Raw genomic sequence first — 26,660 nt, 5'->3', positions numbered from 1 at the left:
ACCCCAGGAAACTAGCAAGTTTATTGGGCTTCTTCACAAACAAGAATGAAGGGCTACTTGCAGGAGCCTAGACGACCCCACAGCTGTTACACTGGAATAGATTTCATGCCACATGGATGGTGGTTTCCCTATAACCCCATGGAAGAACCCTCTTAGTTAGTATTCACTAGTCTATGTACTCCAGCATCTCCCGAGACCACAAACCACACGCACTTAGGGTAGAATGGAGTTCCTGGGAGCTCAAATGAGGGTCCAGTGAGCCTTCTCATTCTATGGATGGATGTCAGCAGTCAACGGGCCAGATCATAAAGGACACTTGTGAGAAGTGCCCCTAATTTGATGAAGATGGTGGCCTTTTTGCTCCAATGAGTTCTGCATCCCTTATGTTCAGGGCACCTGAAGAACTTTAAGTTCTCTTTGAACTGGAGCTTCTCTGGAGTGCCTGGTGCAAGATAACAGGTAGCCATTGCCTGGCAAACTGCACTACACAGACTGGAAACTATAATGAGGTTTGTTCTCTATCAGGTGCCCACAGTATACAGACCACGAGGACTCATGGGAGTTGATTAAACTAAAAGGTGAGATTAGGAAGCCCTGCCATTTGGCTGTTCTGGAGTTACTGGGAACCCAGATGTGAAGTGGGCGGGGGAGTCAGGAGGAGGTGTAGTCTTCTGGCCCCAGCCACATCTAAATGTCCAGAGAGAAAAGAAAACCGTGGGGAGATGTGAAGGGAACACACGGGTGAACTGTGCTCATGGGTGGAGTAAATCTGTTCTTCCCCAGAAACTCACCTGTCAGGACGGTGAAACCTCAATTTAAATGTTCTACATTTATTTATATGTGTGTATGTGCACAAGCACGCATGGCATGGCACTCATGCGTGGAGGCTGGGGGACAACTTCGTGGAGTTGGTTCTTTCCTTCCAGAGTATGCCTCTTGGGGACCAAACTCAGGCAGTTAGACTTGGCACCAAGTGTCTTCACCGCCTGAGCTATCTCTAACTGGTCATGAGATCACAGTGCAAAGCACAGTTGGTGTTGGGGGGCTTTGGATTTAGTTGAGGGGGGTGAGGAAGGGGTGATGGTGCGTACGTCCATCTGTGCGTGTACAGAGGACAGGTGAGGTCATGTGGTGCCCTGCACTCTCCCTATTTTCTTCCCTTGAGGGAGGCTCTCTCACCAAAGCTGGAGCTAGGTTGGCCGCCAGCAAGCCCCAGAAATGCTCTGTCTCTGCCTTCTACAGCACTAGGGTTACAGGCATGCATGACCACACCTTTTTTGTTTTTAATGTGAGTGCTGGGGATTTGAACTCGGGACCTCATGCTTGTCCACCAAGCACTCTTATCCACTGAGCCATTTCCTCAGCCCTTATTATTATTGCTGTTGTTGTTGTTGTGGGAGCAGTCTTACCTTAAACCAATTATGAAAAAGAATAGCGAATCAAGAGAATTCGCCCTGTCTACTAAGCCTTCTTCAAGGCTCTGCTAACAACAATGTGGAATCTCTCCAGAAATAACAAGACCAAAAGAGGAGATGAGCTCTCTCAGGAGAGACCCCTGTACTTGCAATAAATGGTGGGAGGGTGGAATATTTGGCTGGTAGTGTAAGAAAGGCAGGCTGACGCTCGCTCTTTTTCAGAGTGGCTTTTTAACATTCTTACTAGGAATGAATGAGAATTTAAATTCTTCCTCATGTCTGTCGGCGCTTGTCTGATTTGATTGTTACTGTTTTAAAGTTAATTGATTTATTTTGTGTATGGGTGGTTTGCCTGCCTGTATGGCTGTGCCTAGTGCCCACAGAGGCCAGAAGAGGGCATTGGATCCCCTGGGACTACAGATGGGTGGGAGCCACCACGTACCAGGGTCCTGGGGATTGGACCCAGCCCCTCTGGAAGAGCATCCACTGCTCTTGACCACTGAGCCGCCTCTCCAGCCCCATTTTTTTCTGATAAAAAATTATGTCTAATCAATGTGAAATGTCACCTTACTACCGTTTTGATTGTCATTTCCCAACTGAAAAAGAAAGATGCTGGACACCTTTTATGCTTTTATGATGTATCTTCTTTGCAATTCAAGTGTTTTACCCATTGTAAGTTAGATTGGTTGATTTTTGTTTGTAAGTTATAAAGATTTATTTTACTCAAAGTTAATAAATAATTGTGTGGGAAAAAAAAAGACAGGCTGACAAAAATAAAGCTGGATCCTTGGATCTTACATACTGCGTAAAATTCAGGTGTTTGACTGGCGCAGCCATGGCAACTAAGATTATAATGCTAACTAAAGGAAAAGATAGGAAAAATATCTCCATGACTTCCAAGTAAGGAAGGCCCTTTCAACCATGATCTAATGGAGAATATTGATGGATGTTTGAAAAATGAGGAAATTTTCAGACCAGCGATGGTGGAAAACCTTTTAATCCCAGCACTCAGGAGTCAGAGGCAGGAGAATCTTCAAATTGGAGGCCAGTCTGGTCTACAGAGCAAGGTCCAGGATAGCCAGGGCTACATACACACACACACACACACACACACACACACACACACACACACACACACGCACCCCACTCCCCAACACACACACAGACTTTTAAAATGGACCTAAACATATCTTGGGTTATCTTAGACTCTTTTTATAACTGCCTTTATTTATTGGTGTGTGTGTGTTTGGGGGAGGAATGTGTAGGTGAACAACTTACAGGGGTTAGTTCTGTCCTCCCACTGTGTGGTCTCTGGGGATGGAACTCAGGCCATCAGGCTAGCCAGCACTCACTCTCTATCTGCTGAGCCCATTAGCTCTCTAGCTAAGGAAGTTTTAACTAATAAGGGGAAAGCATGAATAAGGACAGCAAACACATAGCAGAGGAGGTATTTATGATATCTGAAAAGGAGAAGGGATTAATATCTAGAAGATACAGGGAATCAGAGCAGATCTACAAGAAGACAGGAAATAATATGAAAGGGTGTTGAAAAGCAGTTCACAGAAGGGGAAACCCGAATGACTCAGCAGCAGCGAAGAGGTGCTTAGACTCAAGAACTTCAGAGAAATGCAAATGAGGCACCCGCGGGTTCCACTGCACACCCACTGCAGAAAGCTGGCTAATGGCGAATTCAGGGGAAAACGTGCAGAAATAGGAACTCTCTGGCCCTGCTGGTGGGGGTGTGACAGCGTGGGTGGCACAGAGGAATAGGGCAGTGTTAGGGAAATCGATACACATGTACCAGGCACCCTGTGGTCCCACAGCCGCTGCTCCAACATCCATAGGCCACACCAGATTGATTTCTTTACAAGGATGGATGGATTGTAGTAGTAGAGATGCTGTGCAAGAAGCTCTAGGTCAGGCAACACACACACACACACACACACACACACACACACACACACACACACGAGCCTTGTATGGCAAGATCTGAATATCATTCACTCTATCCTCTAGATCCAAAATCCAAAAAGCAAATGACCAAGAGGAGTTATATTAAAAACATTATGCTCAGAGCAGCTCAGAATCAGGGCACGCCTAGGAGATACAAGGAGACACAAAGGAGAGCGGAGGGGCATTTATAGAGGGGAGCACGGAAACGGAGGCCAGAGTCGATAGAGTATGTAAGGGTGAGGGCCAAGGCAGCCATTGCTCATCCACAGATGAGACCAGCATCTCCCTGTGTCCCTTAAAAATGGAGGGAGAGCAGGTGAGATGTTGAGGGGCAGAGAGGGTGAGTGGTCTGGAGAGAGACAGAGTGAGCTTGGGGGAAAGGAGAAGTAAAGTTGGAGGCATGAGGGAGGGGGGATTGGCCCTGGGAAGGGCTCTCTCAGGTATCAGGTGAGAGAAGTCGGGCTGTGGGGAGGCAAAATTAAAAGCACTTTGAAGATAAAGGGGACAGGGTTGGAGGTATGACTCCTTCCCCAGGGTTTACAGAGCTCTGGGTTCTGGTTCAAGCACCAAGAAATAGAAATAAAGAATCAAAGGGGACTGGAGATAAAACTCAGTTGGCAGCATCTTGCCAGCCCTCGAGAAGCCCTGGGTACCATCCCTAGCATGGCATGAATGGACACCCTGGTGAACACCCTGGTAATCCTAGCACCAGGGAGATAAAAGCAGGAGGATTGGGAGTTCAGGGGGCTTTAGCTACATAGTAAGTTTTGGGTCAGCCTGGGCTGCATGAGAGCCTGCCTCAAAAAGAAATCTTAAACAGAATTTGAAAGAGAAGAGGAGGGGGAGAAAAAGATAGTTAGGAGAGGAAGTGCTCATGGAGATGAGATAACACTGCAGATGTGGGTCCTGGGAGTCTGGAGTTGACAGTACACGACCCAGTGAAAATGAAAACGTGCACCACCTCCTTCCAGAAGCCCTGCTTTCTAGGTTTATCACCTGGGGAAACTCTCCCATGCCCCCAAAGTCCATACCTGCAGAGAGAGCATCGAAACAAGGGGTGGACCTTCCTTGGGGCAAGTACACAGCCCAACCACCCAGCAGGCGAAAGAGAAGTAAGCCAGAACTGAACTCAGCAATGTGGGGATGCAAGCATCTCAGAGACAATGCTGTCTGCAGGCAGGACCATGCCGCTGCTGTGTGGGTTGGTATAGGTGAATAAGCATGGCTCCCAGGAATCCCTCCTTGCAGATACCCAGACCCATGGATGCTCACATCCAGGAGCCCTGCTTTTCAGCATGCCCATGCTGTGCCTTATGTAGAAGCGCATGGTGCTTGCGAGTAACACACACATTTGCCCGTAGCCTTCCATAAAGTACCTCTATGTCTCTCGAGTACCTTTATCTCTTTATAAACTATCTTTATATAGTTACATAGTACACCTATATGAGTTTGGAGAATAAACAGAGAAAAGCTCTGTACGTGTTCTGTTCAGTATGCACACACAGTGGGTTTTTTTTTTTTTTTTTGGCTTCTAGAACATGCCTGATCCCTGGTAGGGTAGATCCTAGGATGTGAAGCCCACAGATCTGAGTGTCTGCTGGAGTCCTCTGTGTTGTTTGTTTTCATATGAAGGCCTAAAATAGACTAGAGAAACAGTCAGCTCAAAGTAGTTGTCCTTGGGAAGAGATTGCAAGAGTGAGAACTGGAATGTGAGTCAAGGACCTTTGGTTTAATGATAGAGTGAAAGGGTTTGACATACGGGGCTGGAGAGAAGGCTCAGCAGTCACGAGGGCTTGCTGCTTTCAGGGATTTTGGTTCCCAGAACCCACACAGGCTGCTCAGAACCACCTGTATCATCAGCTATAGGGGACCTGGTGTCCTCTTCTGCCCTCTGAGGGCACCCACAGACCATATATCCACCTGTACACATTAATAAAAATAAATCTTAAATTGGGTCCTCTGAACGAGCACTAAGCACTCTTAACCCCTCGGCCATCTCTCCACCCTCATCTATATAGTCTTAAGTGTGTGTGTGCGCGTGCGCGCTCGCTCGCGTGACATGTATATGTATTTGAATGTGTGTGTGGGTATATAGGCCTGCCATGGATGTGGGATGTGTATGTCTTCCTCAGCCATTTTTCACTAGATTTGCCTAGTCTGGCTAGCGAGCTTGCCCTGGCGATATGTTGTCTTCACTTCTCACATGTTGGGATTGCAGATTGGCTACCACACAGCATTTTGTGGGCGCTAAGGGTCTGGACTCTAGTCTTCAGGCTCATGTGGAAAACACTTTACCCACTGAACCATCTCTCCATGTCCTTCTTTATTTATTTCTCTTTAAATGGCGTTTATTGATCATACATAAAAACACCCTTATGTCACAACTATATACAATGTACATGGATATACAATGTAATCTATTCCTCAGAGGCCAAACCCAGGACCCTCCTCTCTTAGATAACAATTTAGCAATAAAATCTGACCAAGACTTTGGCAGCTGTTTTAGAGAGTCTGAGAAAAGAAAACTCAAAATGAGGTATTTTGGTGGCCTCGTAACAACCTTCCTCCAATTGGTTGGGCCCTCTGAGGCCTGGAAACCGGAAGATCTGTGTCCCCAAAGCCCTCCTATGTCTCAGAAAGAGATGGGGACAGGACACAGAATTTGTGGGTCAATACACCACCTTGCCAGCATGAATGACTAGCTTAGCCCAAGATGTGCAGTCACGAGTGCATGCTTGCATGTGTGTGTGGGTGTCTGCAGGCACGAGAGTGCGCATGTGCATGTGTGTGTCTGGGGGTTACAGGGGGAAGACAGCCAGGGGAGGCAGTTGTGAGTCTGTGGGTAACACCAGGCACAGCTTCCTGTGACTCACCAAGGGGCTGGCCCAGCACACTCAGGGTGTGGTGATAGTAAGTGCAGGCAAGAGTCGGTTAAGAAAGGTCCTTGCTGGGACCACTGAGGGGCATGGCAAGGGATCCCCTTGCCCAGAAGCAGCCCTCTTTGATGGGAGTCCCTGGACCTTTAGAGGCCACATCAGAAGGAGCTTGTTTTGTGGCTGTTTCTAGGAATTCACATAGACAAGAATATCAGAGATTTTCCCTCTTAGTGGAAGCTACCTCTCCCAGCATACTGAAAGCCACTGAATGCTGCACCTACGTCTCTGATGGTGTCTCTCAGTCCCAGGTATGTGTGAGGGCTCATTAAAAACAAACAAACAAACAAAAAACAATCAGACCATCGAGGGGATGGGGAGATGGTTCCGTGAGTACTTTCCAGGCAAGCAGGCAAGCATGACACCCACTGTTTGGATCCCCAGCGTCCATGGAGGGAAACCAAAGCACAGGGATACGGTGGCCCTGCTGTAATCTTAGACTCAGGAGGTAGAGACAGGACCTGAAGAGCAAGGTAGCTAGACCAGCTAAGTAGGTGGGCACTAGGCTCAAGTGAGAGCCCAACCCGCACATATAGGGAATTGAGGAAGACACTTGACGTTAATTTTCAGTCACAATGCTCATGTGCTCATCTGTGCCCCTGAGAGTGCACACACACACACACACACACACACACACACACACACACTGTTGCAGAAGGCATTCTTCCTAGAAAACATTGCCATCTTCCTCAGATCTGCTGTGCTGAAAAGATCCTATCACAGCAGGGGCCTATGGACTGGTGAATTTTCCTCAGACAAGAAGCAGGTGGGGACGGCCATTGGATCCTCACCTGACATTCCAACCACTGCTCCAAGACATTTGTGCACAGTTCTGTCTGAATTGCTGCCGGGGGCCTGGGTGTGTTCCCAGAAGTGCCAGAGGACTTGGTTGTAGAAGCCTAGAAGAGGAAATCTATCTGTGTGGCCGTATGGAAGTTGTTACCCTTGCTGGGTGAAGATGCTCTGGTGTGGGTGCACCGGGGTCACCCATGTTCTGTAAGGAAGTCCAATAAACTGACCAGGCTGACCATGGGTAGAATCATATGAGGAGGAGGTAGGCCAACACAGGCACACCATACACACATAAACAAAAAGTCATGGGATCCTGGCACCGTAGCCTTTGGGATACCGTTTCTGGTTCAGTCTCCCTGGGTGCATATGGTGGGTGAGTGTCTTAGAAGCTGAAGCTGGAGTGCTTCCTCCCAGAGGCTTGCTAGGATACCTGGCATGCAGTAAGTGCTCAGTTATCAGCGTGGGCAATCCTGCACACCTTGCCTTTCCAAGGTAAGTCTTCTGTTTGTAGAAACAGAGCTGCCGGGTTTTGGGGTGTAAGATGACAGGAGGGTCTCTGAGGGTTGGAGATGCCCTGGAAAGTGTGGAGAGGCTCAGGAACCCCATGGATTCATATGCTTTGTCTGCAGCCCCTGTGCAGGCCACCATCCTATCTCTGCTAGTCCTATATAAGAACAACTGGGCCTTTTCTGCACTATTGGGCTTATGGACTAAGAGATGCATGGTGGGGTGGGTAGAGCCAAAAATTAACTGGATTAGACTAGAGTCCAACCCTGATGCACACTCACTCACTCACTCACTCATTCATTCATTCATTCATCCATTCATCGATTCATGCCCCGTCCAATTGGTGTTTTGAGACAGGGTTTCTCTATGTAGCCCTGGTTCACCTTATATTCACTGTATAGATCAAGCTGGCCTTGAACTCACTGAAATATTCCTGCCTATGCCTCCTTAGTGTTGTCATTAAAGGCATGCACCACCATTTTTTTTTAAATCTTATTGCCTCCTGTGTGTACTTAGAAGTTTTCATTCACTTCTGCTTTATTGAGGCCTACCTTCTGTGTGTTTCCTGGGTACCAAGTGAATAGCCAGGACTGGATGGTGTACCTGGGCTGCAGAGGGACTGGACAGTGGAGTGGCATGAGCAGTAACTGCTGGGAAGGGGCTCCTTGGTACAACGGCAACTAAACTGGGTTTGCCTCTAAGGTACCCCCCCCCCCAGCTGTGCAAGGACGGTCCTACGAAACTGCAAGACCATGTGTACCAACAGCAAATGTTGGTTACCCAGAGTAACCCTCCAGTAACTGCTAGTTTCATGATTACTAATCATTAGTGTGAACCACAAGTGACCCCTGGTGAGCATTTGCAAGGCACCTGCACTGACCGCTAGGTTAGCAGTCCGGGGTGGGTCGGCAGGCTGTGGTGTTTTCACAGATTGACAGTTGATGCTATAAAAAAGCAGTGACTAGCATTAAAGGCAGGGTAGAGGCCCCATGGTTGGTGTTGGTGGCTTCATGAGAAGAGAAACACACACACACACACACACACACACACACACACAATTCACATTTATCCCTTGGCCTCTTGCTATGTGAATTTTTGTCAGCGAGGTCATCATCAACTGTGACTCCTTGATCTTTGACCAGAACCATGAGCCCAAACCATTCCCTTCTCTTTATAATGAACCCAGCATGTGGTGCTGACTTAGGAGCTGCAGAGTACAGACTAAGATAGGAGCTCGCCTGTGGCCTCCTATGTGTGCTTTCTGGTGGCATTGTTCCCTGGCTGGAGAGGGTGAGTCTGCTGGACCAACCAGTTAGGGTCCAGGGCAGATCACTGACTCTTGCTTCTGTCTGGCGACACCCATTCCTGGCTTTCAGCTTTCTCAAATAGACCGGAGCACCCCTGAGATGTCTTCCGTAGGAGGCTTAGGGACCAGAACTCTCCCTGTCTGCTCAGTGGCTGCCCCTCTTCAGGGTCAAGGCTGTGGATATGTCCTGTGTCTCAGAAACATGTGGAACCAGGTGATTTCCCAGGCTCCTGCCCATCAGGTGGGATTTTCCATCCTGAGAAGGTTCACTTCCCAGTTCCTCTCCCAGGACCTAGAAGTACCATCCTGCTGTTGCTCTACCAAGGGTTATCGGCTGTAGGGCTCTCTCCTGTCAGCCTATACTGTGTGTGTGTGTGTGTGTGTGTGTGTGTGTGTGTGTAGGAGGGGCAGAATAGTCACCTGTCCCACTGTCCACCCCACCTCGCCCAGTGCCGCTTGTTCAGGGCTGGAGGGATAATGCACACTGGCCTTTGGCTGGCACTCAGATGGCAGGTAGAGCCAGCGCTCTGATGAGATCAGTTCTAGAAACATGACTTCCTGGGTGGCCTTCTCCCTCCGCCTTTGTTTACCTGTCAGCCAAGGGGCTCAGAAGAAGAGGGCAGAGTCTGCTCCCACCGAAGGCTCCAAGCATGCTCAAGGGAACTGGAACAAATGAAATGTATTAAAAATAGCTGTACCTGTGCAAAGCCGTACACTGTACTTGTATACACCAAGTAAGCCGACACATGCCACATGTTATAGGAGCCATATTATATAGCGTATATTAATAAGCTCCGTGGAAAAAGGCAAGCATTCCCATGTAGCTAGTCTGGCTCTAGGGCAGTGGTTCTGAGCCTGTGGTGGCACCCTGTTTGGAGTCTCGTATCCGGCCTCCTGCATTTCAGTTATTTCCACCACTATTCACAGCAGTGGCACAATTGAAGGTATGAAGCAGCAATGAAAATAATCTCATGTTCGGGGAGTCACTACAAGATAGGAACTGTGTTAAAGGGTCTCAGCGTTAGGAAGGTGGAGAACCATTGCTCTAGGGGGCAAATGACTGAGAGCTCTTTGGTCCTCCAGAGTGAGTGTCAGCTTTGGGGCTGTTCTCCCCAGTGTCCTGCCACTGGAGAGTGGGACGTCAGTGAGATTTGGGACACAAATACAGTGGATACCTATTACCAGTGCCAGTCCCTTCCTCTTCACTGGGAAGGTGACCCGAAGGGGAAGGGGTGATGGAGAGAGCCTGAGTCACTGGGGGCCGGGAGAGATGCTGGAGAAAGAGGCCCAGAGTTGCTAGGCGAGTCCAGGTGGAGGTGCCAGGGACAGCAGAGGACACTGTGAGGGGGCGTGTCTTCGGGCCGTGGCCCCACCCCTTCCCGCCTCCACCTCCCATGGTCTGCCCTAGCTCAAAGCCTGGGGCTTTCGCTTTCAGTCACCAGCCAGATCGCAGCAGAGGCACTAGAGGTCCAAGCTCAAGGGCGGGAGCCACCGCCGTCCCTATGGCGCCCGCCACCCTCTGGGTCACTCTGGTCATCGGACTGCAGCTGTGGGCCACCGGGCACACCGTGCCCGCCCAGGTGGGTGATTTTCAGGGTCGGGGGGGAACAGCCACGCATCGCATCACGTAGTGCCCATCGTGACTACAGCACAATTCCGGGACAGTGCCAGAGGCCGTCCCATCCCCAGCCTGACATGCACCATGCGCCTTTGGGGAGCGACCGCGGACTCGAACGAAGACTGTCACATTGGGAGCCTGGGGTGGAACTCGGGTCCCAGCAGCCACATATTCCAGAAATGCATTGTGGCTCTCTCCATGAGCGCAGACCCGGCTTGGGTAACACCCAGCCACTCATCCCTGCGATGCTGCGAAGTCCCTTCTCTCCTCCACGCTTGAGGCAGGAAGGACCTTACTGGGGTCATTGTCCCACTGCCCAAGTGCGTTGCCTGTTGTGTCTTTCTTGGAAACCCTGGGGCTGCTAGTTGTTGTCGGGCCAGGAGTCTAAGTAGGCGCTTAACGTAAGAGTCGGGCCAGGAGTCTAAGTAGGCGCTTAACGTAAGAGTCACTTGGGCAGTGAGTCATTTCTCTGCCACTTACCCAGATCCCTTCCAAGGATCCGCCTGATGTGTTCAGGGGCCATTTCAGAATGATCTCTGTGTGCCGGGGACAGTGGAGGTCAGGGCAGCTACCCAAGGAGCTCCAGGAAAATGGAGAGTAAAGACCCCAACCTTCATTCAATTTCTCCTTACTCACACCAAGAGCAAGGTCAAGTCTACAGAGAAGCCCTTTTATTTTATTTTTCCTTCCTGTCTCCATTGTTGGTAAGACGGACTAAAGGGAACACAGCGTCTGGGTAAGGCCCAGAAAAATCACCGTTTTTGAAGGGTATGGAGGAGGGAGCTTGCTACATAGGATATGCCTTCGCTTTGCTCCACAGTTGGGTAGCTGGGCATGCCTTCTGCCCACCCTGATGGACAGAGTATATTTACCTGTCTGCTGGGAGAGGAAGGGGAGAGGTGGCTTCTATGGTGTCCTGAAATGACTCAATGGCTTAAGGTCACGATGGATGTTGGGCCTCAGAGAGGTATCCAGGGATGGCCTGTGGATCAAGAGGGTCCCAGTTCTGAGGGCTGAATGTCAATGTGCGAGGTTGTGGTTACCAGCAGACTGGAGATCGTGCTCTGAGCTGCAAGGAAGGGTAGGTTTTTGGGCACTGAGCTCAGGCCTGTCCCTGGGACCCCAGGAGGGGTAGCACAGGCCTGTGGGACTCAGGCGGAGTGCTAGCATGACTGTGATGGGAAGGGCTTCCCTCCTGCTTCCTTCCCTACCTGACCAGTCCCAGGTCAGCTTAGACTCCTACTACCTTCTGTGACTGTGGCCACGGGCTCTTAGCTGATCTGCCCATTCCTACTCGCACAATCCTTCTTCGACAGGGAGACCTTGCTCAAGTCCAGATGCCTGTCTGCCTGTCTGGGAGCCTCTGTGGCTCCTGGTAGTGGAGGCAGAGCCCTCACCTTCCAGGTCTGGAATCGCCTGCTCACATGCCCCTATGCCCCGTGAAGCTGGTCACTAGGTGCCTGCCATCGAGCGTGTATGAGCCCTGTGCATGTTTTTTCCGCTCTACAGCTTTAACTCTTCCAAGCCTTTTGTAAATACCAGTTCTCCAGAAAGGCCTGTATACATGGGACCTGGGGATTTAGGTTTCACCCAGCCAGTGAGGCATCTGTGCTGTGCCGCCCCCCCCCCCACCTGACCAGGAAGTAAGAGAGTGAGCTGGGGTCCAGGACCCCAGACCTAGCCCCCCACAGCTCATGTCCCTATCTGTCCACAGGACCCAATGGGCGTGGTCAGCACAACAGGTGCGGGTGGGGTGGATGTCTCACTACAATTCTCCTTTTAGTGTAAAGAAAAGATTTAGGCTTGATACAAAACTGTATTCAAAGACAGTGAATACCAAGTATGCTCTAGGAGAAGGAGAAGTAAGAACATACACACTTAAAACCTAGTCTATTGCCAATGAGGTAACAAGAGCAAATGGCAAGAACTACAAGCCTGTCTACATTCCCACTTAGCTATGACCTGTTCCTTAGAACAGAGATTTCACGCTACCTTTTGTTCTCTGTCTTACCTGCCTTAAAGATGGAAGGGGCCTGGAGCTAAGAACTGTGCAATCCTCCTTCTCATGATTAATTCCACAGTAGCCTCTGGGTTGGGACACAGGCACTGTGTTGGGCACATTGCCACAGAGAAGCATGGAAACTTCCCTTCCAGTTGTTTCTACAAGGTGGGTCCCGCTGTTCCACTGAAAGGGTGAGAATGGGTGACAAGCTGTGGCATCTCCCAGCACCACAGAACTGGGAGGTGGGGTTTGAAGGCAAGCTGGCCTTACTCCCAGTGTTATTTCCCCAGACCATCTTTACCTGTATCCCCACTCCTATTCCTGTTATGGGACTCAGAGATGTTGTATGTAGCTAGACTGGGCAACAGAGAGAGCCTTCTGGAGCAGGTCCTAGGGGCAGCAGGCTCACTTTACCCTTGGGGCTCTTGTCCTGTTTGACGGGGAACCCACCATTCACCCCTTCATTTAGTCTTTCATTTATTTGGTAAATAAAAGCATGTGAAGACAGGACACTTGTTCTGAGCAGGGATAAGCCATCCCTACCCTGCAGTCTTGGGGCTGAGGGCTGCTATTTGCTGGTTGGGCCAGAGTCAGCAGCATCTCAGGCTGGCACAGGAGTAGAATCTGGTACCTGCAGTATTGCTGGGCCTGAGGGTTTTTTGCTCCTTTCCTCGTGTCTTTGCCCTCTTGTTCACTGTTTGAAATCCTTCTGAGGCATCTGTATTGTGACTGAGGGTGTAGCCTGGTGACTGGGACCTTCAGATGGTGGTGGCCTGGTGGTCAGGCACCCTGATTCATTGCCATCCATCCATCAACTCTCCCAGTGTTCATGGCTACTTGCTTCACACACTACCTACTGCCTAGTTCTAGGAAGCCACCTCCAGAACCCCAAGAGCCACACTGCCAGCTTACATACCTTACAGATGTAGGTTTCGCTCAAAACTGCCTTTGCTTGCCTTTTTTTTTTTTTTTTTTTTTTTTTTTTTTTTTTTGAGACAGTGCCTCATGTACCCAGGCTGGTCCTCAGTTTGTTATGTTGGTTAGGACGACCTTGAACTCCTGATCCCCCTTCTCCGTCTCCAGTGCTGGGATGGCAGTTGTGTGCCACCAATACCTGACTTACGTAGGCCAGGACATGTGTTTCTGCATGTTAGGCAGGCACTCTACCAGCGAAACTATACCCTGAGTGCTTGCCTGGCATTCTTGGGTCGAAGAATAGCCTGGACTATTGTCCTGGTGCTTGGCCCAGGGACTTCCTGAAGCATTTGTCTGTCCCAAGGGCTAGGTGACACTTTGACACTTTATGGCCTTTGCTATCCAATACTAGAGGAGTAGTCAGGGTGGCTTTGATGGGGGGGGGGGAAGAGGTTTGTTACCATGTCTGGTATATGAGTTGCTCTTTCTGAGAACTTAATCCCAGCACTCAAGGAAGTACGGACAGAATTATCCATTCAAGGCCATCCTTGGGTACATAGGGAGTCTGAGATAACCTTGGGCTTCATGAAACTGTCAAAATAAAAAAAAAAAAAAAACAAACAAAAAAAAAACAAACAAAAAAACAAACCAAAAACAAAAACCAAAATGTCTGACTAAATGTCAAAGACATTTGGTTGACCTTTGTAGTGACTCGTGACCCCATTCTACAGCCAAATGTGACAGGTCGATGGGTAGATCCAGGTTCTGGTGGCCTTCCTCTTTCAAAGTGTCTCAGGGCTCCTCCCCCGTGCTGTGGCAGATGTGATGGGGTGGGACCCTCTCCCTGAACAGCTCGCCCTCCCTACCCCTCCCTACCCTAGGCTATGATGGGGCCAGGCTCTGGAGCAGGCAAGCAGTGGAGCTGGGGGTTTGGCTTGGGAGAGGCCCCAGCAATGTAAAGTGAAGTGGACATGCTACACTCCCGTTTCAGACCCGCCAGGCAGCGGCTTCCTCAGTCAGGGCCCAGTCACACAGATGCCAGCTCACCGCCTTCCTCCGAGTTCCAGGGGCTGTGAGGTCTGAGCCCACCCTCCCCCCATAATGGAAGCACTACCCCCATAATGGAGCCACAGATAGCCTGTCCTGGCTTGGTTATATGCAGCACTCATAGCTAGGCGGGGAGGAGGGACCACAGTACGCTCAGGTCAGGCCCCCATTTCAGGGAGCCATAGGACCCCAAAGCGTACGTGTCAGATATCCAGTTACCCCAAGTTCCTGCCTCAGTGACTTTGCTGCCTGGAACTCCAAGACCAACTTCCTTCCTGTCACCTTTCCTACTATACTTCCTGCCCCATGCCCCTTAGTTGGGCCCCTCAGATCACTTGCCTGCCTGCCTGGGGTCCAGGACCCCGTGTAGCAGCTATGTGGTCAGGAAGTCACCACCCCACCCTGTCAGTGGCAGGTGCTAAATGTCATTTGCGGGTGATGAGGAGTGTGTTTGATGAAGACATGAGGTGTGCAGAAGGCCTTAGCTCAGTGGTTGTCAACTGTGGGTCCCGATCCTTTTGTGGGTGGAACGACCCTTTTGCAGGAGTTGCCGAAGACCATCTTGCATGTCAGATATTTACATTATGATTCATAACAGAAGCAAAATCACAGTTAGGAAGTAGCGGCGAAATATTTTATGGTTGGAGGTCACCACAACATGAGGATCTGTATTAAAGGATTGCAGGATGAGGAAGGTTGAGAGCCACTACGTAATTATTGCCAGTAGATCCCAGGCTCTCTCGAAGCTCTCTTCCATCTCTCTCTCTCTCTGTGTGTTTCTGACATTCTGTTTACTTAAATGACCCAAGATGGGGAAGCCCTCTTCTGATGGATGCTGCCCAGTCCCCAATGCCCACCATGTGACTTCTAAGACAGCATAGCCTTGAGGAAGGAACATGGCCTGGGTGTTAGCAGAGCAGTTTACCAGCTTGCTGTGTGTCCTTGTGGTTATTTAACCTCTCTGAGCCTAAACCTTCCAGCAGCACCAGTCTCAATGTCTCAGAAGACTGGGGTGTGGGGGTGCTAGCTAAAAAGTCAGCCAAGAAAAGAGCTGATATCCTTTTCCTTCTTTTTTTTTTTCTCACTTTTTTTTGGTATGTACATATGCATGAGTGGTGTATCTGTACATGTGAAGGTGTGTTTGCATGTATGAAGATGCATGTCTATGTGTGCAGGTGCCCAATTGTCTTCCACTTTATTTCATTGAGGTTGGGTCTCTTGCTGAAACGGAGCTCACTGATGGAGTTAGTCTAGCTATGCTGTTTGTTCTGAGATCGCTGTCTCTGCCTCCCCTATGCTGGGTTTATAGTTAGCTGCCACATCTCTCCAGCCCTTCTCGCTCACTTTAGTCCCTCTTGTTTGGGCTTGAATTATTTCCCTGCCTCAGGCCCCAATGGCATCAGGATTCCATGGCTGCCCGTCAGTCAGCTTGCCCAAAGCTGGGATGCTGATGTCCCAGACAGGCCTGGAAGTCATGGGTTTCCTGCCCCTGGTTCCCTAGAATTTAACACCTTTCATGTGTCAGCAGGGAGGCGTGTCCCCAGATGCTGAGGAAGTCAGAGTTTCACAACAGCGAGCGAGCGGCAGAACTATCTGGGAGCCTGTAGGTTCAAGGAAGCCCTAGTGGGGCGGGTGTTTCCTCGAAGAATCTCTTTGTCACCCATAAAGGGCACACTTTGGTGCCAATTCTGGCCTGACAGTGTATCTCCTTGTCCTGGAGCAAAGGGTAGGGCTTTGGGGTTTGGGACCCACCCGTCCTGTGGGACAGAGGCTCTGCAGCTCCCAGACCCACCCTTCTGGGGCCCACATATTTTTTCCCACCTCGATACCTTGTGATGTCATAGCTGACGGTGACACCGCTGTGGTTTGGGCCGCTTGGCTCTGAGCCAGGGAAGAGGAAGTCTGCTCAGCTCACCAGTGGGAGGCTGTGAGTGTGAGCGTGTGGGCCATGCTAGGGCTCTGGTGAGGAGGTGTGTTCCCACCTGTGTAGCTCTGTCTGACCCTTGCCAGCTTGAGCAGGGTGAGGCAGACTTCGTGACCTCTCTAAGGTTTTCCACATCCACCCTGTTTCTTCTTGTTTTCTGAAACAGAGTCTCCCTTTGTAGCGTTGGCTGCCGTGGAACTTGCTTTGCGGACCAGACTGGTCTCAAACTCATAGAGATCCACAGATCTTCTCAAACTCATAGAGATCCACAGATCTTCTCAAACTCATAGAGATCCACAGATCTTCTCAAACTCATAGAGATCCACAGATCTTCTCAAACTCATAGAGATCCACAGATCTTCTCAAACTCATAGAGATCCACAGATCTTCTCAAACTCATAGAGATCCACAGATCTTCTCAAACTCATAGAGATCCACAGATCTTCTCAAACTCATAGAGATCCACAGATCTTCTCAAACTCATAGAGATCCACAGATCTTCTCAAACTCATAGAGATCCACAGATCTTCTCAAACTCATAGAGATCCACAGATCTTCTCAAACTCATAGAGATCCACAGATCTTCTCAAACTCATAGAGATCCACAGATCTTCTCAAACTCATAGAGATCCACAGATCTTCTCAAACTCATAGAGATCCACAGATCTTCTCAAACTCATAGAGATCCACAGATCTCTGCTTCCTGCGTGCAGGAATTAAAGGTTAGCGCTACCGCCCCAGGCTCCGTTTCTTCTTTTTAGAGCGGGAGGGGTTAGGTTTGTGGGTGACATGCTGTTCCTCATTTAAGAAGGCCTCCTCCCAGCTGGCACGTTCAGTGTGGGAGGCTGCAAGAGGCCATGCAGCCTGAGTGAGCATGCTCTCCTGTTAAAACTGAGTGTTCCATGAGCTGCTCAGGGGTGCTGGGTCCTTGAGAGGCCCAGGGAACCACCACTGTGTTTTCTTTGAGATCTGGGGCCCTGGGTTAACCCCGTCACTCTGTCAAGATGTGGGGAGACCCTTATTACCTGGGGGTAGTGTTTGTCAGGGTGGCCAATGTGGGTTTCATCTGACCTTAGCCTTAGGACTGTAGTGACCTGGGGTGCAGGAAATCGAGTTGGTGAGGTTGGGAGGTCTTGGAGGTAGTTTTACAGGCTGTGCACAAAGACATTTTCTGTCTTCTCGGGACGGGGTAGAGCAGGGTAGAGTTATGCACTCTGCGTTGTGGAGTCTGGGGCCCAGGCCTGGTGTGGCTCCCACTTTGGGCAGGAGTTGGCTCCTCAGCTCTTGTCTCTGTTCTGAATCTCCATCGCCCCAGCCCTGACCAGGTCAGTAAGGACCTCTCAAAGCCAGCATTGGAATCCAGACCTGCAGTTGTTGGGAGGGGGAGGATGGGCGAGGCTGGGCAGCTTGAGCAGAGGGTGGAGTGGAGCTCTGGGCTGGACAGTGAGTCTATGGGGAACGGCTCTGGCCATTAGCAGAACCCCTGCCAGTGGCTCAGCTATCCCCGGTGCCTGACCTCCTCAGCTGACCTGCAGCCTTGGCTTCTGTCTACAGCTCCCGGAGCCAAGGTTCCTAGTGGGGCCGCCACCAGCTGTTCCCTCTCAGGCTGCCTGAGGCTCTGGCCATGAGCCTAGGTCCTGCTCCTTCCGGTTCTCTCTGGCAGGCATCCAGCCCTGTCTACTCTTCACCCCTAGGCCTCTGTGCTTGCCTCCAATGGCCTGGTCCTGCCGTCACATGGTCACCTTCTCTTGTCACTCTTTGACTCTCCCCACACTCTGCCCTCCTGCAAGAACTGTGGGAGAACTTTCCCAGCCTTGAGTGCCCAGCATGGTGGACTGGAGGTGAGTGGATACCAGGTGGAGGCTGGAGGGCTAGACCATCATCTGGGGCAGGAAGTTTGTTAGAGTCAACAATGACACACGCGGCTGTGTGTCTGTGGTAAGTTTGTGAGAGAAGTACATACATTAAATGGCTGTTGGGGCAGGTGTGGCAAATCGCATCCTTAATCCCTGCGGAGGTGGAGGCAGGCCCAAGAAGTATGTACGGTTGCCAGGCTCACACTGCAGAGAAAAAGACCTTTATATTTGAAAATACAATAACAGGCTGGTGCTGGGGAGACGGCTCAGCAGTCAAGGGTTCTGGCTGCTCTTCCAAGGACCTTGGTTCAATTCCCAGCACCCACACAGCACTCCCAACCATCTGTCATTCTAGTTCCAGGAGAACTGATTTCCTGGGGTACCAGGCACACACATACAGGAAGAACTCTCATACACATAAAATTTAAAACAATATGTGGGATGGTGGAGACACATGCCTTTGATCTCAGCACTGGGAGGCAGAGGCAGGTGGATCTCTGTGAGTTTAAGGCCAGGACAGCCAGGGCTACACAGAGAAATCCTGTTTTGAAAAACCAAAACCGAACAAACAAAAAAAGAAAGAAAAGAAAAAAAAAACCCCAACAGCAGCAATCCAACAACAATGACAACAGCAACAAATGGGCTGGGGAGCTGAGTCAGTGGTCAAAAGCACTTGCTGCTCCTGTAGAGGACCCAGCTTCTACTCCCAGCACCTACATGGCAGTTAACTGTCTATAAGTCCAGTTCCAGGGGATCCAGTGCCTATTCTGACCTCTGCAGGCACCAGGCATGCACATGGTACATAGATAAGCATGTAGGCAAAGCATTCATACACATAAAATAAAAATAAATTCGTCTTTTAAGTATGTAACAAATATTCAAACGAAAATACGACAAACAGGTGCTGGGGTTACAACTGTGCAAGAAACAAGTCATGCTTAGTGTGTATTTTAAATTAACAATTACATTGAATAATTAAAAAATAAACCCCACAGAAAAACAATTCCTTCAAGGTGCCTGCCAATTAGAGATGTGGTCTGAGTTCAAAGTCAGGCTTCCTGACTCTAGTACCTGTCGCCAACTACCACACCCTTTCCCCGTCAGGAGATGAGCCAATGGGAGCCACTGATAGTTTGGAGGCAAGGAGTGGCCTGGGTCAGAGAGTAGATGAGCTAGCTGGTCATTCAGGTCTTAACAGGAAGGGCAGAATGGGTTGGAAAGGCTGGAGGCAGGGAGGCATTCTAGAAGCTGTGGTGGTGATTCCAGTGAGGTGGGGAGAACCACAGAGCGAGGGAGTCGTGGGAGGGTTGACAGAAGAGGAGGCTGAGGGTCAGCGCATTTTTTCCCTGCATCTCCATCTTGCACAGCGGATTGCTGCCCAGCCTGAGATGCATGACCGTTTTGGTCATTGTGATTGGCAGGCCCTGAAATCACTATGTATTGGAGGATGGACTTGATCTGATTCTCCTGGCTCCTTGTCCCGGGTGCTGGCATTGTAGATGTGCAACACAGTACCTGGCTTTTTAGTGCAGTGTTGAGCACAGACCCCAGGCCTTCATGGGTGCTGGGCACCCACTCTGACAGCTGAGCCGCGCCCCAGTCTTTTCTAGGTCTTTCACAGCCAGCCACAGGAGCAGCCTTGCCACAGTCACCCTGGCCTCCCACTCTGACTGGGGTGGAATTGAAGCTGGTGTCTGTGGTGTCTGCTGAGAGCCAGGCATGGGTCTGATGCATCGCGTGCATGGAGCACACTTCCATCCTCAGCCTGTGGGGTGGCAGCCTGAGGGGTGAGAGGGCCAGGCCTGCTCATGGGCCTACTGCTCTCCCCAGCCAGAGCCTGGCTTCCATCCTTAGGGAAGCAGAGTCACACTTTGGCTACTACCCAGATGTGATGGTGGTTGCTTGAGGCCACTACATGGGCCTCCCTTCAGTTTCTGGGGTCTGGGGACACTGCCTTGTCCATTTCTTCTCCAATTCTCATGTGGGTCAAGCTTAGCTCAATGAATCAGCAATGAAATCTTTTTCTTTTGTCATTCGCGCTGCATCTACTGGACGCCCGCCCCGGCCTTGTGCAGCACCCAGCTCTTGGCACGCGCTGGCTCGGTGAATCAAGGCCCTGGGTATGGTTCACCCGGCTCTGTTCTCATTCTTTAGATGCCAAAACCAAGGTGGGAGAATAAGAGAAGGGGAGTCAAACCAGGTTGAGGCTCAAGGAGAGATCGCGTTAGGGTGTCAGGGGCAACAGAAGGGAGCCAAAGGATTAACCTAAACATATATGGTTAACTTAGGAAATGTAGAAAGAGCCCTAGGTCGCCACAGGTGCCTCTTGGGGGATTCTGGCCATCTGGGGTTCAGATTTACATGAGAGTGAGTTGATGGGGGTGACTCCAAAGAAACTGAGAGGTTGGCTCTGCAGAGTGTGTGGTCGGGGTTTGGAAGAGGAGTGTGGGAGATGGAGGCTGCGTCTCAGGTGACAGGTGAGCTGAGGGTGAGCAGCAGATACTGGAGAGGGTTTGTTCCAACCTGAGGGCAGCTGTTGCTGCCCAATATGTTTAAGTAGTGCCAGTCTTGGAAGTAGAAAGGTGGCTTAGGTCTGTCTTCAAAGGGACGTGTGCTGGGGACCAACAGTGAGGAGACTTGTTGACAAGAGTTACCCAGGTATGGAGGAGAGCCAGCAGGAGATGGAGACAGCTGCTCCAAAGAGCCTCGAGGAGGTGATAACGGAAAGGGCGGGGCATTCTCCATCACCCATCACCGAACCCAGTGCTACCTGGGGGCAGACACCTTGGCATACAGCAGGGAGCCTGGCCCTAAGAACCGGATCCCAGAGTGGGTTTCCTGTCTGCTGCCGCTCACTTCTGAAGCACATCACAGGCAGCAGCTCCAAGGAGAGATGTGTCACCCCTGGGCCACCCACCTGTGATGTGGTTGGTCCTTCCTGACGCCAATGCTCTTTGTTTCCATGATGGTTGACAGGCCTGGCCGCTTAGGCTTTGCGTGGCTGTGACAGCCTAGCTTGATGTGGCTGTACCCTCACAGTCCATGGGGCTCCTTTAAACCTCCAAGGTCAAGACTGAAATGTCCCCCTCCACCTGCCATGCAAATGATGTGGTCTCTCTAGTGCTCGAAGATAGCTTCCGGCTGTGTGGGGGGTCCTTGTGCAAATGTCGCTGCCTGTCCCCGACAGCTGTCTCGTTTACCCTGGCATGTGGTCTCTCTTTTGTCTGGAAACATCGTTGAACTGTTTACCACCATGTGAAGCTAGACAAGGCTACAGGCTGTGAAGTACTTGCTGTACAAGCATGAACCCTTGATCTCTAGAACCCATGTAAACATACCAGGTGTAGCACATGCTTGGTATCCCAGTGCTGGGGAAGTGGAGATAGGCAGATCTTTGGGTTCACCAGTGGCCAGTGTAGACAAATTCATCCACCACAGACCCAAGGGAGACCTTGTCTTGAAACTCAGGTGAACAGTGCACTGAGAAGAGTCCACTGGGGTTGCCCTCCCTCCCTCCCTCTCTCTCTCTCTCTCTCTCTCTCTCTCTCTCTCTCTCACACACACACACACACACACACACACACACACACACACAGATCACAGGGTATAAAATTGTCAGAGCCATGGATGTGGATATAGCTATAATGAGCTCCCAGCCTGCACCTGCATTGAACTTCTGCATCGTGAACCAAGCTTTGTTTAGTTAGTTTTTGATTGCTGTGAAGAGACACCATGACTCACTCAATTTATAAAAGAAGGCATTTAATTGGGGGCTTGCGGACAATTTCAGAGGGTGAGTCCATGCCCATCATGGTGGGGAGCATGACAGGCAGGCAGGTATGCTCCCAGAGCAGTAGCTGAGAGCTAATATTTGATTCACAAACAGGAGAGAGAGAGAGAGAGAGAGAGAGAGAGAGAGAGAGAGAGAGAGAGAGCCATGGGCTTTTGAAACCTTGAAGCCCCCCCCATCATTTCACACTTCCTTCAACAAGGCCACACCTCCAAATCCTTCCCAAAATGGTTAGACTAACTGAGGGAGCCATTTTCCTTCAAGCCACCAAAGGCTTGTGCGGGCCTCAACATTTGGTTCAGAGAGAAAATTGGAGCAATTCATGTGAGCGTGCCCAGAATGGCACCTCACACAATAGGTACTTGTGCTGGGTCTAAGCTTTTGCAGTCCTTCTAGCTCGTATAATGGCTGTGCTGGTGGGAACACATCCTTTACCACCAGCTGAAGGCTCTCCCATGTCAATGTCACCTTCTCCCTCTTGTTAAATTCCTGTCTCAGTGGCAGATCCACGCCCAGGGAGGGGTCTTGCCATTTACCATCCATTCATCTCTCAGTCTGTCCATCTTACATCCATCCATCTGTCCGTCCATCCTTCAGTCCTTCCTTCCATCTCTCTCTCTCCCCCCCTTCCATCTATCCATTTTTCCATCTATCCATTTCTTTATTCGCCTCCATCCATCCTCTTTCCAGTCTCTGTCTACCAGGTTAAATCCTATCTGTGCAGTGGGTGTTAGTTCTTACCATAGGTTTCTAGTTCTGACCTGGAGGGTTACCTTTTGCGAGGGGCAGAGCCTCTCGCTCTGGCTGTCCTGGAACTCTCTATGTAGTCCAGGCTAGCCTTGAACTCATAGAGATCCTCCTGCCTCTGCTTCCTGAGTGCCAGGACTAAAGACATGGGCCACCTCCCCACACCCTGTTTGGGGCTTTGTCTTTTGAACAACTGGCTCCAGTAAACATGCTGAGAATGGCAACAATAGTTGGGTTCATTTCCTCATTTCTCGGAGTCAGATCCTCACGGGCTGCGGGTGGGGGCAAATCTGCATCTTCCCAATGCAAAGCAGAAGACTGGAGTCCTCTCCAGCCCCATGAAGCTCAGGATTTATCTGGCCCCACCCCCTCCCCTCCCACTCTGCATGGTCCCCTTAGTGGCCCCAGGCCCAGCTCCCCAGGCTATGTTTTGGGTCTCTGGGGAGCTCCCCGAGCGGGAGTGACCTTTTGTTCTGTATTGTGCAGGGGCTTTCTGTTCCTCATTGTTTAGCCCTGACTAGGTTGTGGTTTGGTATACTTTTTTTCTTTCTCTGTCCAAGAGAATAAACAGGCCTTGAGGTTGTTGAGGGAGGGCTGGGCCCCTATGCCAGTCCCTGGAGAAAGCACCAGGGACCTTATTGATAGTGAACCTGGGTACGAAGAGATCCCTGGGAGGAAGGAACTGAAGGCCATGGGGTCCAGCTGGCTACCAGGAGCACTTGTCCGTGGGTGGGTCAGTGAGACAGTGCAATTTGGCGGAGCCAAGGCCTTTTCCCATCAGGCCCTCTAGGTCTGGAAGGAAATTGTCCCCTAGCCAAAGCAGTGTTTCTCTGGGCAATTAGAGCTGCTCAGGGCCCAGATGAGGTAGGGGCTCCTGTGGTCACCATCACCCAGGATACTGGAGGGGATAGATAGGGTTCCCATGAGATCCAGCCCACACCCCCCCCCCCTGTGGGGAGGGAGGCTGCTGTTTGAGGAAGAGGAAAGGGTGGAGGGAAGGGAGAAGGTACTTAGTTAAATGAGACAGTTTCTCCAGAGAGGCTAGACTGGGAGTTTTGTGGGGGACACTGTGATTTCTGGGGTTCAGCGTCCCTCCCCACGTCTGCTCTGTGTGTCCTTCCTCACTGCTTCTCCCAGCTTACCTTGCTCTGTCCATGGGGTGTGGTAATCAGACTGAATGGAGTAAGCAGAGCTCTCTGCTGCCTGGGGAGAGTCCCTCCATATTTTCCCTTTCCTCTTTTGGAGGGGTATGACCGACCCCCTATCCCCGAGACTCCCCTGTAGGTGTGGAGGGGGCAACCAGCCCCACTGACTCCCTCTGCCCTGGACACAGGCAGCGAGGCCCCAGAGTGTGGAGCACCCTTAGAGTGGGTGCTCAGCCCCAGTGTGTGCACACGTGTGTGCCTGTACTCGCATGTGTATGCCCCTGTCTAGAAGGAGCTGCAGTGCCTTTTCAGACTGGGTACCCATCATGGCTGGCTCTGAGGCTTCCCTCACCCAGCTGTCTGCATGGCCTTCCTGAAAAGATGGCTCTGGTGGGGGACTCAGAAACAGGCCATGGCGGCAGGTGCTTTTCTGCTCAGGCCTCTTGGCTCTAGTGCCCAGGGTGAGGACCTCTCCCTCAGGAAATGACATTGGGATTACTGCCCTGCTCAAGGTCTCCTTTTCTGTCTGGATCTGGGTAGATTAGCTCTCACTGCAGCTTCAGAGCATAACCCCCATCCCTCAGGCCCAATTTGGGAGTACTGGGAGAGCATGGAAACAAGTTGGGGTCTGCATTGGGTTGTGCATCCAAGGTAGTGACCTGCAGAGATGATGCCCTCTGGGGGCACACGTGGACTTTGGCTAGAAGGAGCATGAGACAGCCAGAGCCCAGGGCAGGACCAGAAGGACCAAAGACTGGGAACTCCAGTACCTTGAGTCATGGCCCCAGGTGGCTTCCAGCTGTTATTAGTGAATGACTTGCTGGCTGAACAGGAAAGAATACTAGGGAGCAGCTGGCTTGTCACCGCCTGCTGGCCAGGGTAGTGATGCTCTCAGACAGTGCTAGGCACCTTCTCTGACTGACTCGTTTACAACTGCTGTTCAAGGGAACTGATCAATGACTTGGTTGTGTCAGTTGTCAGATATTCTGTGTATCTCTCTTGCTCCCGTGGAGTTCAGTCAGAAACTGAGGTCCAGAGAGGCGGAAACATTCGCCTGTGATCCTACAGCTGGCAAGTGGTAGAATAAGAAAATGAAACCGTGCCTCTCTAAGTCTCTATCAGAGGACTTGTCACCGTCACTGCTTCAATAAACGAGCTCCTATTGACCATGTGATGGAAGCTGTTGGTACCAATAGAGTATAAACCAGCCCTCAACTTTGACCTAGAACCACCCCCTGGTCATTTTCAGGTGACGTCGTCGGCAGGAACTTTCAGGGACACTGGGTGTGTGTGAACCACCCTCTTTGTGCTTCTGGATCCGCGCCCGTGTTTGCTCATGAGCTCACATCCTTGCAGAAGTGGCTAACACATGCTTGTCCCTAAGGGCTCCGATTGCCATCCCGACTCTTGGAAGGAAGGCTGGCGCTCAGGCAGGTCCCCAGGGTACTGGGGCAGGCACAGTGCTGACAGCTGCTGCTGCTGCTGCTGCTGCTGCTGCTGCCAGGGCACACTCCCCAGGGCCACCTGGAGATCCGAGGGAGGGCGCTGTGTTTCTCACTGCTGGCTCTGTGCCATGCCGGTGCTGTTTCCTTTTTCTCTCCTCCCCTTCTGTCTGCCTTGTCTGTCCGTCTTTCTTTATTTAAAAAATGTGCATGTGCCCAAGTGCGTGTATGTGTGCCATAGGCATTCGGGATGGAGCAGAGCTTAGAGGTAGAGTCAGACGCCCCGGACCTGGAGTTGCAGGCAGGTGTGAGCAGCCGTGTTGGGAACCAAACCCAGGTCCTCTCTCTCCAAGACTAACAAGTGCTCTCAACCACCGAGACTTCGCTCCGTCTCACCATCATTCCTGACCTTGCTGGTCTCTCCAGGGAGGTCCTTGGCACAGCCATTGAAAACATGGGCAAGATGGGGCTGGAGAGGTGGCTCAGTGGTTAAGAGTCCTGCCTGTTTTTCCAGAGGACCTGGGTTCCATTCCCAGCATCCACATGGCAGCTTACAGCTGTCTGTAACCTCAGTTCCAGGGGATCTGATACCTTCACACCAATACACGTAAAATAAAGTTAAATAAATAAAAAAAAAAAAAAAAAAAACATGGGCAAGAGAACAGACAGGACCCAGTTTCAAATTTCCACTTACTGTGGAACCCTGGGTGGGTGATACGCTCTCTTTATACTCCTGTTTCCTTTCTATACACCAGTCATAGTGCATCTTGGCTGGTTGTTGGAGACCTGCATTAATACACCCATCTCAGGTTCAGTTTATGGAAGCAGAGCCTGAGCTGTGGCCTCTTGTGACAGGAGAAGGCTCTCAGTCAAGAGGGTGGGGTGACAGGATGTGGCAACAGGGCCACATGCTTGCCAGCCAAGAGGTATGGGCGTTGGTCCTGGTTTGAGGACAAGGTTAGTCGGAAACTTGTTCTTAGACAATGCTGCAGCCATTCCTGCCCTGGTCCAGACCTTTCCAGCCCATAGGTTTGTTTCCATCCTGTATTCACTTCCTGAGGCAGCTCTGCCATGGCCTATGTCAGAAGCTTGGGTCCAGAGGTGACGAGGCCACTGCCTCTGCTCTTTGCATCATAGGTGTCAGCATGTGAACATGTGTATGTACACCTACATGCATATGCATGGATGTGAGTACAAGGAAACACGGCGTCACGTCAGAACAATGACACAAATATTGTAAGGGGCCATATCCATGTAGCGAGAGCCCA

The 26,660-nt window shown here is 50.8% G+C and overlaps 1 protein-coding gene across 1 annotated transcript in view; it reads left to right on the top strand.

Moving 5' to 3' along the window:
• The first annotated feature begins 10,323 nt into the window (after positions 1-10,323).
• The window catches only part of Tnfrsf1b (TNF receptor superfamily member 1B), a 29,590-nt gene continuing 13,253 nt past the window's right edge, over positions 10,324-26,660 (top strand). Inside the window, exon 1 of the mRNA XM_051173633.1 lies at positions 10,324-10,486. Within this exon, the coding sequence (XP_051029590.1) occupies positions 10,409-10,486 (78 nt within the window). The 5' untranslated portion in view covers positions 10,324-10,408. The remainder of the gene's footprint in view (positions 10,487-26,660) is intronic.

The sequence above is a fragment of the Phodopus roborovskii genome, unplaced genomic scaffold (genome assembly GCF_943737965.1).
Source record: "Phodopus roborovskii unplaced genomic scaffold, PHOROB, whole genome shotgun sequence".
NCBI lineage: Eukaryota > Metazoa > Chordata > Mammalia > Rodentia > Cricetidae > Phodopus > Phodopus roborovskii.
The sequence above is the reverse complement of the archived record's forward strand: the minus strand, read 5'-3'. Positions and strand labels throughout refer to the sequence as shown.